This window comes from Scomber scombrus, chromosome 5 (assembly GCF_963691925.1).
Source record: "Scomber scombrus chromosome 5, fScoSco1.1, whole genome shotgun sequence".
Taxonomy (NCBI): Eukaryota; Metazoa; Chordata; class Actinopteri; order Scombriformes; family Scombridae; genus Scomber; species Scomber scombrus.
In genome coordinates this window covers 21949350-21963579 of record NC_084974.1, presented here as the reverse complement: position 1 = coordinate 21963579, position 14230 = coordinate 21949350, and the positions used below count along the sequence as shown (strand labels likewise).

Below are 14230 nucleotides of genomic sequence, written 5' to 3'. Positions count from 1 at the left end.
TTTATTAGCTGCGCCCTCGGCACTCGGCCTGGATGCGACAGCGGGACACATTTTATTTTCTTTATGAAAACTTGTGTGTGTGTGCGTGCTTGTGGACATGGGAGAGGGGCAACCGCTGAACCCTCTGCCGTCAGATGTCCGTCTCTCCCGGTCTGCTCTGGCACGGTCCGTGGCAGCTGGGAGATGGGGGCGTGGGGGGCCCCGGAGTGCACGCTCGGAAGCCAAACAGGTGGAGCTGGAGAACGGGGAACTTCCAGCTGCATCACCGGTGACGAGAGGGGCGGTCAGGCCGCTCTCTTCTTCTTCCTGGCCTGGTGGCTGGTAGCTTGCGCGGGCTGTGCCGGCGGAGCTGTAGCTGGGGCCGTGGGCTTCTTGAACCAGCCGGGCCGACCGGGCACGGGCGGCGGGGCGGGCTGAGGCTTCGGATGTTTCGGTATTTTGAACTGCGAAACCTGGGAAGCAGCCTGCGCGAAGGATTTACGCTGCGCAGGTGGAGAGGGAGCTGGGGGCTTGCGAGGGAGGCAGAGCTTGAGAGCTTCGTCTTCCTTCTTTTTGGCTTCACACCGTTGTTGCATCGATGCTAGGGCGGAACCAAAAATCCCCTCCGGGACAATGGGCATGTCCAGGACGTCGTCCTTCTCTCTGTCTGACAGGCTGGCGAGGTTGAGCCACCGCGCTCGCTCCTGCAGAACCATGGTCCCCATCGCTCTTCCCGTGGCCTGGACCGCGCAGCGTTGGACACGGAGACACAGGTCGGTGATGACCGGTATCTCCTCCCACGCAGCTGGGTCCTGAGTTTGCACAACATCCTCGCACAACTCAGCCTGGTAAGCCGTGAGCAGCGAGAGGACATTGAGCGCTCTGGCCGAGAGCGCCGCCGCCTTGTACGCTTTCTCAGTCAGGGCTGACTGAAAACGGTCGGACTTGGACGGCAGGCTGGGGCTCCGGGAGGACACCGCTGACAGCTGGGGGTGAAGGTGAGCTGCAACAAGTGGCTCCATCGGAGGCATGCGGAGCAGACCCAGGCTCTCCATCGCCTCACAGTCGAGGGACGAGGCCCCGGGAACCGGGCTCCGGCTGCTGTAGGGGCGGTCTCTCCATGAGCGCGCCACCTCCTCCAGCAGCTCCGGGAAGACGGGGAGAAGTTGCTTCGTCGCGCTCTTGGCCAAGGGCAATTTCTTCCCCTCGTACCGTGATCTGGTGGTCTCAGCTACGACAGCAGGCCAGGGGATGCCCAGCCGGGCAGCAGCGCGTTTGCACACGTCGAGCATGTCCGAGCTGGGGGAGGGAGAAGCTGGTGTGCTACTCTCGTCTCCATCCCGAGAGTCGACGGAAGCCGCGGGCTTTGCAGCCCGAGCCGGCGTGATGAAGATGTCATCCTCTTCTTCATCCTCTGATATGAGGAGATCCAAGGCGCCATCATCATCTTCCCCATAGTCCAAATCCAGGACGTCTTCCTCCAGCGGGGGAACCGCGGCTAGCTCGAGCTGGGAGCCCCAGCTGGCGCTAGCCTCCGGTGTCGCCACCGCAGCGACCCCCACCTCCTCTCCGCCCTCGACGGCGGCGCCGTCGGAAGAGAGATAGGGGTCATGTCCAGACAGGCTAGCCTGGCGGGCTAGTCGTCTGTGGAGACTCTTGATGGTGAACACCGCACAGTGTTGACACGAGCCGGGGACCTCGATAGCCGCCCCGGGCGTGTTCCAGCCCAAGACAGCACGAGCAGACCTGGTGTGGATCCATGCTCGATATCTTATTCCCGCAGCGACAGATTCTGGCTCCGGAGTCTCCGTGCCCTCTGGTGTGAGGGGTTTTAGCCTCCATTCCGTGCGAGCTGGTGTGCAGGCAGGGAGCCGAGGCAGTTAGCTGGTGTGCTAACCGTGAAGAAGCCGAGAATTAGCTGGTGTGCTAATGCCCGGTGCTCGAGTAGCCGTGGTGGGGCGTCGAGAGCAGTGCTGACCAAGCCGTGGAGGGCAGGAAAGCACTGAGTTCGATCTGGTGTGACCGACGAAGCAGAAAAAATGTCCTAAGCTAGTAGCGCCCAGCGACAGAAGCTAAATAAGATCCGTCTATGGACAGTTAAGCTAGCTAGCCCTGGACGCGAGATATGCTCCGAGTGAGAAAAGGTGTTTGAATGAGGGTGGTGCCGTCCGCATGAGTTATTTAAGGTAGGTGGGACTACCTGTGGCGGACGGACACGTTCACCAGCCAATCAGGATTGGCGTAATGAGATAAATGCTTCTGAGGGCTGCAGCGAGGCGTGCATCCCATAGTGAGACATCGAACGAAATATTATGAAAGAGAACCCTATTTCAAAGTAGATATCTCTGTTTGTGTTATACCTGGTATGATCTAACTGGTTTATTGCAAGAAAAGACTACCTCAGTATAAATAGTTTTGCAAAATATCTGATGGCTGACAAAATACTTAAGTCTCATGGTATAGATTGTCATAACATCCAACCCTATACTGGGTAGCAAGATTCTTAAAATATTGGTAGCAAATTTCAATAACACAGGTATCCGCCTATATTGATAAGGAATAAAGAGATGGTGTAGTTGTGTAGAGTAATTAGTGCTTCTGCTTGGACTTTCAGATCTTTCACCAGCCTCCGGACCCCAATGTGCCCCTGCCTCAACCCCAGAGCCGGCCTGGCTCCCGCAGAAGCAGAGCCATCTGTCTGTCCACTGCGCCCAGGAAACCACGCAGCATCTACACCCCAACACTGTGCCTGGCAGATGCAGAAAGTGAGTACCAAATCAGTAAATATCACCATCAAACTACATTACTGCCAAAATACCAAAAATCCGTGGCACATATTAACAGTCAGACATCTGGACAAACTGTCTCAAAAATGTTCTGTTTGCTTTGTATTTTTGAAATGGAAATGAGTCATGAGATTTCCATTTAGGCTTCATGAGTGTGAGTGATATCTTCAGAGAAAGGCATTTTCTTTAAGCCATAGTAACCACATTCATTTCCTCACTCTGCACTTCACTTAGCAGGTTTTAATGAGGGCCTTGTATGCCTCTTCTCTGGTCCCTGCATAGGTGACACTTTCAGTAGCAGTCCAAGCAGCACCCCCATGGGCAGCATGGAGTCTCTGTCCTCCCACTCCTCTGAGCAGAACAGCTCCTCCAAAACAGCCTCCTGTGCTCAGGTCAAGGACAAGTCGCTCCTGGACCTCCGCCGAACACCATCACAGCTCTCAAATGGCCCCAGGAGCACGGTGTGCATCAGCAGCCCAGAGTCCAGCTCCAGGGAGGATGCAGGGCGTACAGATGGAGAATCAGAGGATGCTCTCAGTGTGTCCTCAGTCAGCACCACACCCAGGCTGTCTCCTGCACCCAAAAAAGCACCACACAGCCACTTTGACCTCAGGCCAGGACTGCTGAACCGCTCTGCTGCTCCCTCTCTCAAATCACTGCATATATCTGAAGGTAGGAACATCAAATAATGCCAGTTTATGTTTGCCTGGTTGGTTTCACTTGCAGTAATGAAGTGGAAACAAACCTCATGAAAATGTAATTTTTGGACAGAATTCATAAAGTGAGAGGTTTTATTGTCATAACGTATTCTTCCAGGACTGAATACTTTAAAAGACAGAATACAGGATTGAATACTTTTAAAGATTGATAGCACCCCTGTGATTTGAGCATCATTTAAACAGCAGTTTTGAAGTATCATTTACAGGGTACATCTTCCAATTTACTGGGTATGGTGTATAAAACTTTAGTGTCTTTGTTTCATTTCCAAGAAGACAGGAGTTACTGTTTGTATGTCTTCCTCAAGGCCGCAGGAGCTGCTCTGGATCTGCCCAAAGTCTGTCAACACTGGAGTCCAAAGAGAGTTTAAAGCCTACTGAGCATCCAGACCTTCCACCAAAACAAGTGCTTCGCCGCAGGATGGACACCTCAGCCAGCAACGGCTACCAAAGACCTGGCTCAGTGTAATGAACTGAAATATAATTTATGCACATTGTCAATCACTTTAAACCCAGCGCTGAAACGATTAGTTGAATAATTGATTAGCCACTGATTAATTGGCACTTTTTAAAGTATCAGGCATAAATGACAAACATTCACTAGTTCCTACCACTCATATGTCAGGATCTGCTGTATGAGTTTTAAACCGCTGATCTGTTTAAACGATTTAAAGCTATTACCCTAGCTCTGGGAAGATACAATGAGCATTTTTCACCATTTATTGATTAATCCAGCAAAGCTTTGCAGCGTATTAGATGATGAAAATAGTTGTTGGTTGCAGCCCTGATACCCCTGATTATGTGTTTATGTGTAGCACAAAATAGCTGCAGGTCAATAAGGCTTAAGGTCAATAGTTCAGCAACATTTCTTTCCGACTTTCTCCCTTTCTCTTTCTCTCCCCTCTGCGTCGTCAGCTTCCTCCTTCGTTTGTTTATGAGCAGTGAGCATTGGGAGGACTCTAAGATCAGATGAGTATGTGCTAGGAGATTTATGTCTTTTCCTTTCTTGTGGGAGAGCTGACTTTAATTATGCTCTGCCTGCTCTTGGGTTGATGTGACCCAGCAGCAGTCTACACTCCTCTTGGGACAAACAGATTGTTTGACTTGTGATGTCTGAGAAGCCAGTCACACAAGTCTCTAAAGTGGTTTCCATGTATAGCACCCACCCAGCTCGCCCTAGGCTCTGCTGTCCCCTTGACTCTGAGGTTGTTGTGCGCAGGGTCAAGTGCAGCCCTGTTATATGGTTAAACTCAGTTCAGCATCATGCTGAAGCTGAGTCCACCCTGAGGAAGGAAACCTCCCCTATTGTGTCGTTACGCCTTTCACGTCATTCTAAACAATGAGAAATGCTGGCAGGGCCAAGAGTAAGTATATCTATGTGTTGTGGTCCAAAAAAGGTCAGAAAGGTATGACTTTCTCTCTCAGGTTGCACATCCGATTTTATAGACAATAATATATCAAAAAAAGATTTCACACATTTACTGACTCTACATCATCTGATCTTGGCACATATTTTTCTTTTGGGTGACATTTTTCAAACAGCTCTTTTTCTGCTGTTAATGTTATCCTTGTTAACAGCTGTCAGGTAGAGTGAATAGTATTGTTTTTCATTTTCCGTGTTCATTTTTCTCATTTTTTGCAGGGTTGCTGCCAGAGCACTGCTTTTTGAAAATGCCTCTTCCCCACAGTCTGTACCAGTTGGAAGGTACTGTATAAAAAACATGGCACCATATTCTACAGTTTAACCTTATTAATCCCTGTTTCATTTCTCCAGACCTACCATGAAATGATCTGTAGTTTTTTTGTTGATGTTGTTGTTGTTGTCTTTATAGAGATGCTAAGGCGATGTATTCCTGTGAAGCAGAGCACAGCCATGAGCTAAGCTTCCCCCAGGGGGCGCAATTCTCAAATGGTAAGCAGAGCCAAAACAAGGCAAAAAATTATACTAACTTTGCTTCAGAAGATCTGACTAAAGCACACATGCCTCTGTCTCTTTGCGCAGGCTAATGGACATTTGAACAGTGTACACAGACAGTCTGTTGCATATTGGCAACACACAGCAAAGACTTGGCTAATTCCCAGTATTATGTTGAGGCATAAAATGATTTGGCTCTTAGCACGACGCCCCCATATGCATTGCTAAAATCCAAACAGCCCCAGGATTTTTTTATTACCTCTTGCCTTTTCCATGAAGTGATCACTTGGCCCACAATGAGTGCAGGCAGGTCACTGTAACCTAGTGATGGAAGGCACCAGTGCCTGTTCCCTGTTAACACTGACAGCAGAGCCAGCAGCCAAATGCAAAAACGTCAACAAATGCTCCCTACCATTTACCAGCAGGCAAACCACTTTTATTGCTCGCTACATTAGCAGGCCATTTTCCTCGACATCCTTATTCAGCACATCTCTGCTAGATTGTTTAAGCTGGTCATTTTTTTTACGATTTCTCTCTTTTTAGAGCATCTCAATAATGATTAACCATGTCATTTTTTGTTTTTGTTTTATACTGTATGTGTGTGATTAAGCAATATAATCCTGCTTTCAAGCCTGCTGAAATATTCAGTAGGGACTGAATTTAAAGAGCAGTCTTTCCTAGAGTCTTCCTCAATCTGCAATAAATGTTATCAGGGAAAAGTCTGGGAAATAATGTCATCAAATGTGGGCTCAGTGGTTCTTATCACATTACACTAGGTAAAGAATTGTTCTCTTTTTCTCTTTTTTTTCACTAAATTATTTTTTCTTTCTTTTTTTCTGGTAGTCTACCCTTCTGTTGAACCAGGCTGGCTCCAAGCAACTTATGAGGGAAAGACAGGTTTAATCCCTGAGAATTATGTCGTCTTCCTCTAGAAACCTGGTAAACATTGCATATTTTTCATGGTATCCATGGGGGAAAAAATCATGTTTTTTGGTTTTTGTTGTTGTTGTTCTAATTATTGCTGGTATCATGTATGACATTTCTGTATTGTATGCATTTCTAGCAGATACCAAACAGAGCAGTAACAGCTAAAACAGTGCTAGAAGTTCAAGCTCAATTCTTTTTTGTAATGAATTAATTATCAAATGTTTGGGGATTCTGCAGCTAGCCAGTACTTAGGAGGATGATTGCTCTTACTTACATGTAAATACAGTATATTACCCATGGACTGCACAGATGGTTTTAGGCCCAGTATTAGCCTACAGAATCACAAAACAATCACATCCCATTTCACAAGTTTTATTCTCAGAAATATATTATCTTTTAACTTCCCACTATATCAATGTAACACTCAAGTTGATAATGGAAATCTGTAGTTTCATAAACATTTTGTAATAACTGTAATTGAACAAACTGTGATTTAAAATAAGGATACTTATCTAATCAAATAGAAAGAACATAATGGGTTTGCACCTTAACTTTAATGTTTTTGGCCTGTGATTATTGTTCATCTACTGAACCTGCTCACTGCTGCAGTGCACTTTCTGGTTAGCTTTACAGTACTGTACTGTACATTAATGCTCTTGAGTTTCTCTGTAAATGCTAATTAAAAATATTCACTTCTCCTAATAGTTTATTACTATAAATTATCACATCAAATATATTTCATATGTTAAAAAAAAGTGTTTTTATAATGTCATGAATGCAATTTTTATGAGGTGAAGGCTTCACCTTTAATACCTGTTGTGTTACTGTGGTACATTGGTGTACAAGCAATGACAACAAGACATGTATTCTCTATTACTGTCACAACATTTAAAAAATACAAAGTTCATAGCTATCCAAAAAGTTAACTGAAGTGATACAGTTTCAGAAAATAAAAAAAGATTAAAGAGAGAAAATAATCAACAAGCTTTTTGCCTTTCGGTTATTACAAACTGAAAACTTAAGTCTTTCGCTGGGGCACGAAAAATGTATTTGGGGAGTTATTTGAGAATGTGCACTCGCCAAGATCATGATGTTCTTTTTCCATTTACATCTTTGAGAATGTGAGGCGGCCTTGAACAGCGATGCCGGGATAATACTCCCTTACAGTCTTAACATGCAGGGCGATATCACGGAAATTATATCTACATCCTGAATATGTAACATTTGGCATTCTGTTTTGTTTTTCTTTTTGTATGGCAAGCTTGTTTCCTTGCAATCATCTACTGTGTCTTGACGGTGTATTAGCATGTCTATAAATAAACAGCATGATTTATTAGACCTGTAGTTCAAATTCTTTGTCACAGTCGGTAAGTTTAACTTGTGCTTGCTTACAATGTCAGCTGGACAATTCAAAAACATATTGAATGATTTCAAGAAGATGTGGTTTAAAGTTCGACCATGGTACAGTTAAGGCATGATTCATTGTTTGTACAGATCTGAATACTAATCTGACATTTTAAGGGTTTATAAAGATTGCTAAGCTTTTCATGAATTAGATCTACTGCACTTGAGTATAATCAAAACTATTAAATATGTTTTATTATAAAAATACGATTTATAGCATTGTGCAGCCTGGTTGGAGATGTGTGCTAATTAATTTAAGTGTACAAACAGGATTTTACAAATGTTTTAAACAAAGTGTTCTTCTCAGTTTCTCCTCCCAGTAGGTTTCGGTGAGTCATACTAAATTTCATTAATTTAAGTTGCAGAGATGAAAATTTAGGTGAGAAACATTTCTTTGTTTCTCTTATCTTTTTTTTCTTTTTTGCAACTTCAGTAATGTCAGTATCTCAAAACCAACCAGCTAGTACCATATATAGACAATATGTTGATGGGGAAAGGGTGGCTACACCAGATTTGAGGTTTTTTTTATACAGATGAGGTTTATTGATTGATCCCTCTGAATTTATGATATTCCAGATATCTCTACAAAAACATTAGAAGGAATGTGATTCTGTTTAACTACATAAAGTAAAATAGCTAAAAAAGCATTAGAGGCAGTTTGGCAAAGTATAGGTAGCTGGCTACATTAGTGAAGGCTATGAAGAATCCAGTAATAGTTGGGTGAATAATCCAGTCACAAGATGTCTCTGCAGATTCGTGATGTCTGTGCTGGCATCATCATTTGGTATGGAACAAGAGGGGCTTCACCATTCCTGCCAGGACCTTGGGAAGCTGGGAGGAAATGACCTCAGTCATCATCTCTGGAAACTCCACTCTCATGGCGTCTGCCTGGATGAAGGTGCTCAGACAGAACAGGTTGACCTTCTTCACTATCTGTCCAAAAAGAGACATTCATGTTTGGCTTAGTACTCATTAAAATATCTTAAGACACATATGAATCAATGCTTCTGTACTCAGATCATTGAGGGAGCATACATCATGCATGGCATCCATCAGTTTGGTGAGGTGGTAGTATCGCTGCGAGCTTGCCACCATGCCCTTCTCCTTTATGTGGATGACCTTGGTCAGTTCCCGAATGTAGTTTTGTCTCATATCTTCAAATGCTGCCTGGCTTTTGACTCCTTCAAGAGGCACTGAGAGCAGACAGGACAATTGTACATTCACAATGGAATTTCTCCAAACACATTATTCACTTATAAATGTAGAAAACTATAAAAGAAAGCTTTACAAGCACTTATGAGATGCAATGCCAGTTAATAATGATTATTTTGGAAGTAACATGCTACTTATGGAAAACAATGTTTTTAGTGAGCGTAAAACTGGGACATGATAACAGCTGCAACATAAATCCCGTCAAGGTCCAGTCACCCGTTGCAACACTCCCTTTATAGGGTCATCAAAGCTTCACATCCATGTTTGCAACACTTTATACGCAGTGTAACTAGTTCCAACCAGAAGGTCAACTTAAGGTAAAAACAAATAGTCGATCTTGAGTCTGCCACCGATTTTCTGTCTCTTACCTGTGTTGAGTAATATTATGGCTTTCATGCAAAGAAACTCCTCGCGGGTAACTTGAAGATTTGCAAATTCCTGAGGGATGAACTGTATTGCCAGGCAAAGGTCATAGATTGGAGATCTCCTCATTTGTTCCCTGAACAGAAAAAAATATAGAACAGTTTGTGTTTTTGAACAATGTAGATCATTTTTCTCATCTTAAATCACTCATGCATATGTCTTTACAACTCTTTATCATACACCATTGTAATTCAAAAGGAAACTCAGATTGCCTGTGTGATGGAAGTTACTTACTGACTAAGAACCAGGTCAGGTGCAAAGAATAAATATTCACTGGTGACATTCTGAAAGGAGCGCCAGCCAAGAGAAAACACCATCAGGTTCATCCATGAATACTGGATGAGGGTCATCTGATCGTTGATGTGAAGATTCCGAAATCCTTAGAAAGAAAATAACATCCTGTATTAGATTGACGTTTCAGATCAAATTGTCTGCACAACTATATTATCATACCCAGTGGTGCAATTGGTTTCTAGTTATATTCTGGCTCAGTTTAAAACTTTAATGCCATTCATTTTATAATATTGCTTTCTATTTTATCATTTCCTGTGACAATCAAGTGGTTTTATACCACCTGGGGAAACTGCTGTTATAGCCAGTATTGATGGCTTTAAAAAACCCTCTATCTCCTTCAGTGTGAAGGCTGAGACCTTCGGTGAGGCCTGCCGGTGGGTCCCCATGGCAACAAATGCTGTGACCATGAGCTGCACAGAGCTGTTACCTGGCAGAGACTTGGACCACTTTACGATCCACAGCAGCTGTTTCTCACACAGCCCGTTGAGACTGTTTAGCAGAAGATGGGGGACATCAGACTGGGAGCTGTCATAGCCGGAGTAAATGGTCTCTGGTTCGATGTTTTCCAGGATATTGATGATCTGTTGCGATAGCTGCACCTCACGGATGCCTGGTATGCACGACATGGAGGTCAAGGCCTGATTGTTGTTGGACATGGCCAAGTGGGACTGGAACATCAGGGACGGGGCCAACCCCAAGGCTTTCAATGCCCCAAAACGCTTTAGCTTCCTGCCTGTGACATAAATACAAGATTTAGTTAGATCTGATAAGGAAGAGCATTTGTGCCCACATTACAGAGCTTCATTGTTTTGCTTTCTATGCCAAGCAAATTCACTATTAAAGTGGTGAAATGGCTCAAACTTGGATATAAAAAAAGGAGTTCAATACCTATGCTTGCAAAAGGATCCTGTTTAATATAAATTAATTGTTCTTTTGATCTGAACACTTTGAACATTCTCTTTTATGCTAATCATGGTTTCAAAGTGTGACTTGGTAGTTTATATTTGTCATATGGGTGCAATAGCTCTGTGCAAAAAACGAAATCCAACAAAAAGGGTACCTCCAAGCATCATTCCTGCTTGATAGCACTTTCGGAGGCGACACGCAGGGCAATTTTTCCTCCGGATTTTGTCCACAATGCAGTCATTTCGCCCAGCACAGAGATAGCTATGATGGCCTGTTGAGTAAAAGGGTACAGACAATACACACTATTTTAACAATGCTTGGTTTTCAAATATGTAGGGAGAAGAAGAGGCACATAATGAGGAGGAAAAAAGTGTTGAAGGGCTTCTGACTATTAGCATGGCTACTCAACTCCACACTTGGTGTGCTGAGGAGAGATCTTAAGAGGAAAATTAGATAGAGGCAGGGTTGTGAGGACAGAGTGACACAGCCGTGGTGAGACATAGTGGCTCTTAGATATCTCGCATTTCAAGATAACTAGAAAAACAAGTCCAAGACAAGGAACATGGTGAACACTGGTCAATGTGATACTGTTGCTAATGACCTTTAGCAGCTACCATAGAAGGTCAGTCAAATCTTATGTGGTAACTCCCTGGTAGCTGATATTTGGTTACAGCCTGTAACATTCAGTGTTTCTTTTTTTTCTTCCATTTTTCATGTTTTTGTTTATTTATCAGGAACAATGTCCACTGATTAACAACCACAACCTGTAACTAGATTACCTTAGGTGGCACATTTCCATCTACAAAAGCAAAATATTAAATGGCATTTGTTACAATTTAACATGTATAAAGAACATAGCAACCACAGTGGGTATGAGAGTATGTGAACACCGACAGACCACAGTCAGTACAAATGGGCTAACTGTAGTCCTAGTGTACATTGGAAGAGAAAGATGCGACAGCAAAGTGGGAAATATGACAACAAATATGACTCAAATATGTCACACATTTGATGCGGCCTCATGTTAAAAAGGCATCTTGAAATAGAATAAAATATGGGGGGAAAAAGTAGTTAAACTGTCCGCAGTAGGTGAGGATTTAGGTTCTCCCCTTTCATGACAGTCCCAGTACAATATATATGAGTACCATGGACAGTAAAGGTCTTTTTTTTACAACCACAGTCATATTAGAAAAAGCACAGCTATTATTAATAACATCAACAATGGCTACAGTAAATCATGACAGGAGCACAATACCAGGACCCTGAAACTGAAGCAGCTATACATAATTCAGCCATCATTAATTTGATCATTTACACCTGTGCTTTTGCTACTGTGACAAGTTTAAAAAGTTTCTCTGTGACAAAGGCTTATCGTTGACTGAGAAAAAAAAAGTAGAAGAACATTTTCTTTCCTCACCTTCGACAGCTCTTTTAAAAAATACTTTACAGCTCCCGCAGGTTAAGACTCCATAGTGGCAACCAGACGCCTCATCACCACAGATCACACACAGTCTTTGAGGTGGCATACTGAAAAAAGGAAAACAGTTGCATTGATGAAGCAAAACTTAGGTACAAACTACGAAAAGATTACTTTTAACATGCAAAACACCTTAATTTTAAAATGTAATCCTCCTTTTAACTTTTCTACATTAAGATTAGGGTGAAATGTTCATTTGAAACAGGGGCCCTCAATGTTAGTTGATATAAAGGTGCATGGGTGTAGAGCAGGGGATAATTAGGCGAATTGTTTTTCTTTTCTTTTTTTATTCACGCAGATATTTATGGTAATTGGGAAACTAAACACAAATAATGGGATAAGTTGTTATCACTCACTCTTACTTGTTATCAATAGAAGTGCACTGATTTTATAACATTTCCATGAGAGACAGGTGGCAGTCTAGATAGTGAAGTGAAAAACAACAAGTTTGTCTTTTTTCTTGTTTCTCAGCCTCAGAAATAGACTGACAGAATGATACACGTGTAATTGTTGAGCACTGGGGAGTGATCTGTCCTCACATTGAGATGATTATCAAATGTAATGATTAATATACAGACCTATCTGTAAATTGATCTATCTTTTAACTCTTAAAGTCTCACTTACAATAGACCTGCATTCGTCATGAATACGTGCATTGCCTCTGTTTTAATTAAAAATGGTTTTATCTACGTGAGAGTTTGTAATTACCCGGGGAAAGCGGTGAAAGGTGAGAGGTTCCGCTGAGTCAAAGCCTGGCTCTGGACCCCATGATAGCCGTTGTTTGTGAACGGGTCCTCCGTCATCCCTGCAGTATGGCACCAGTACTGAGGCTCACCCAGAGAGGTCTGCATCTGCCAGCGGGGAACCTCGGTCTTGTACATCGCCAGTTGAGTGTTGGCGTCAAAGTCGATCACACCTTTCACGGACAAACCAGACCTGGAGTCAGTCCTCTGCAAGGTCAGCGACGGCATTTGCTCTGATTGGTTCAGGTCGATCAGAAAGTTTGGAGATCCCTCCAGCGCTGGTCTAGGAACTGCCGCGACTGGCGTAAAGCCTACCGACTCCCTGTCACCAAGCCCCAGCTGCTTCCTGTCCGTGTCGCAGCAGGTGTCAAGATCAGGTATCTCTGATGATGGATCAAAGCTGGGAAACGGAGTTTCCATAATCACAGAGGGTTCATTTTCATCCTTAATGAATTTACACGCTCCGGTTGTAGAGGAGAGGCTTAAACTTGCGCCTGGCAAACTTTCGGATGTGGCCACAGTGGTCCTCTGAACTTTTACAAAATCTTCGCACGGCACACTGTCACTCTTAAAAAATTCAGTGCCACGGCCATAAAAATGTTTTGCAGCAAGTGAACCATCGAGCATGTTAAAGTCTTTGAAAACTGCACCGTCGCCGCTGGAATGACCTTGGACCAGTGTGCCAGCGTTACCATAATTACGCAAGGATGAGGAGGACATGCAAGTCAGAGACGGTGGCTCGTTAGATAATTTAGTATTGTATCCAGCTTCAATTAATTCACTTACTCTTGTATCGGTGGAGTCAGCAATCGAAGTACTAATAGTGATCATCCTTCCGTTGACTTTATTTTCCATGTTCTGAGCCACGAAGCGCACAGCAGAGACTTGAGTGCGCCGGAGCTCGGACGGCGTGTGATAGGTTGTGGTTCCTGTAATCCTCCTCCCAGTCGAGAAAGGCTGTGACTTCGCCTTTCTTTTACCTATGAGTCAATTCTGTGCAATTTAACAGCTGCTCAGAAAATGATATAAAACCAACTTTCAGCCTGTGCTGATCAATCTGCTATACAATTATATAGTATAGATTCTATACTATATAGTATAGATATATAGTAGCCTACAATCTATACTTAAAATAACCTGGCTATACTATATAAAACTAACATGACAACATATTTAGGTAAATCCTTGTTGTGGGTGTCATGTTTAAAAGTTGAATTCTTCACAGATTTCCAGTTGCTTTTCCTATTGAGAGTAAATAGCTAATCCTCTAAAGGATGTCATGGAAAGAATCAACGCAGAGCCACGCTGGAGAAATGTATGTACACTTGACAGCAGACCTACAGTGAAATAGCCAGCCACTGGGGAGAATCTACAGTGGTTTACTTCAGTGTGTAGAATGATTAGTCTCCACCCTACTGAGGTCAACATGGTGACAGTTTTGGCCAAAT

General features: G+C 43.5%; 2 protein-coding genes across 5 annotated transcripts in view; one reads left to right on the top strand and one right to left on the bottom strand.

Annotated features, from left to right (window-relative positions):
* Positions 1 to 7668, top strand: part of LOC133980298 (rho GTPase-activating protein 42) — a 64850-nt gene extending 57182 nt beyond the window's left edge. For both annotated transcript variants that reach the window (XM_062418980.1, XM_062418979.1), the window contains 6 exons: positions 2594 to 2744; positions 3048 to 3437; positions 3790 to 3946; positions 5124 to 5186; positions 5314 to 5393; positions 6240 to 7668. In XM_062418980.1, coding sequence (XP_062274964.1) covers positions 2594 to 2744; positions 3048 to 3437; positions 3790 to 3946; positions 5124 to 5186; positions 5314 to 5393; positions 6240 to 6328 — 930 coding nt within the window. In that variant the 3' untranslated portion in view covers positions 6329 to 7668. The remainder of the gene's footprint in view (positions 1 to 2593; positions 2745 to 3047; positions 3438 to 3789; positions 3947 to 5123; positions 5187 to 5313; positions 5394 to 6239) is intronic.
* Positions 7669 to 8504: 836 nt separating this feature from the next.
* pgr (progesterone receptor) lies at positions 8505 to 13708 on the bottom strand. 3 transcript variants are annotated; one of them, XM_062419825.1, is made up of 9 exons: positions 13051 to 13708; positions 12748 to 12930; positions 11980 to 12089; positions 10717 to 10833; positions 10084 to 10389; positions 9597 to 9741; positions 9308 to 9438; positions 8763 to 8920; positions 8505 to 8660 (listed from the first exon to the last, which is right to left on the bottom strand). In XM_062419825.1, exons 1-9 carry the CDS (start codon positions 13635 to 13637, stop codon positions 8505 to 8507), a joined length of 1893 nt encoding a protein of 630 aa, XP_062275809.1. In that variant the 5' UTR covers positions 13638 to 13708. The 3 variants fall into 3 exon arrangements, with proteins under 3 accessions (XP_062275809.1, XP_062275810.1, XP_062275808.1); XM_062419826.1 differs by having other exon boundaries at positions 12748 to 13183; positions 13547 to 13708; XM_062419824.1 differs by having other exon boundaries at positions 12748 to 13708.
* Positions 13709 to 14230: the final 522 nt, after the last annotated feature.

Bases quoted from the DNA above. Each gene is read 5' to 3' on its own strand.
- pgr (XM_062419824.1), bottom strand. From the start codon at position 13,637: ATGGAAAATAAAGTCAACGGAAGGATGATCACTATTAGTACTTCGATT. The intron at 9,439-9,596 runs GTAAGTAACTTC...TTTTCTGTTCAG, and splicing joins CCTGACCTGGTTCTTAGTCA to GGAACAAATGAGGAGATCTC. The intron at 8,921-9,307 runs GTAAGAGACAGA...GTCTGCTCTCAG, and splicing joins CATAATATTACTCAACACAG to TGCCTCTTGAAGGAGTCAAA.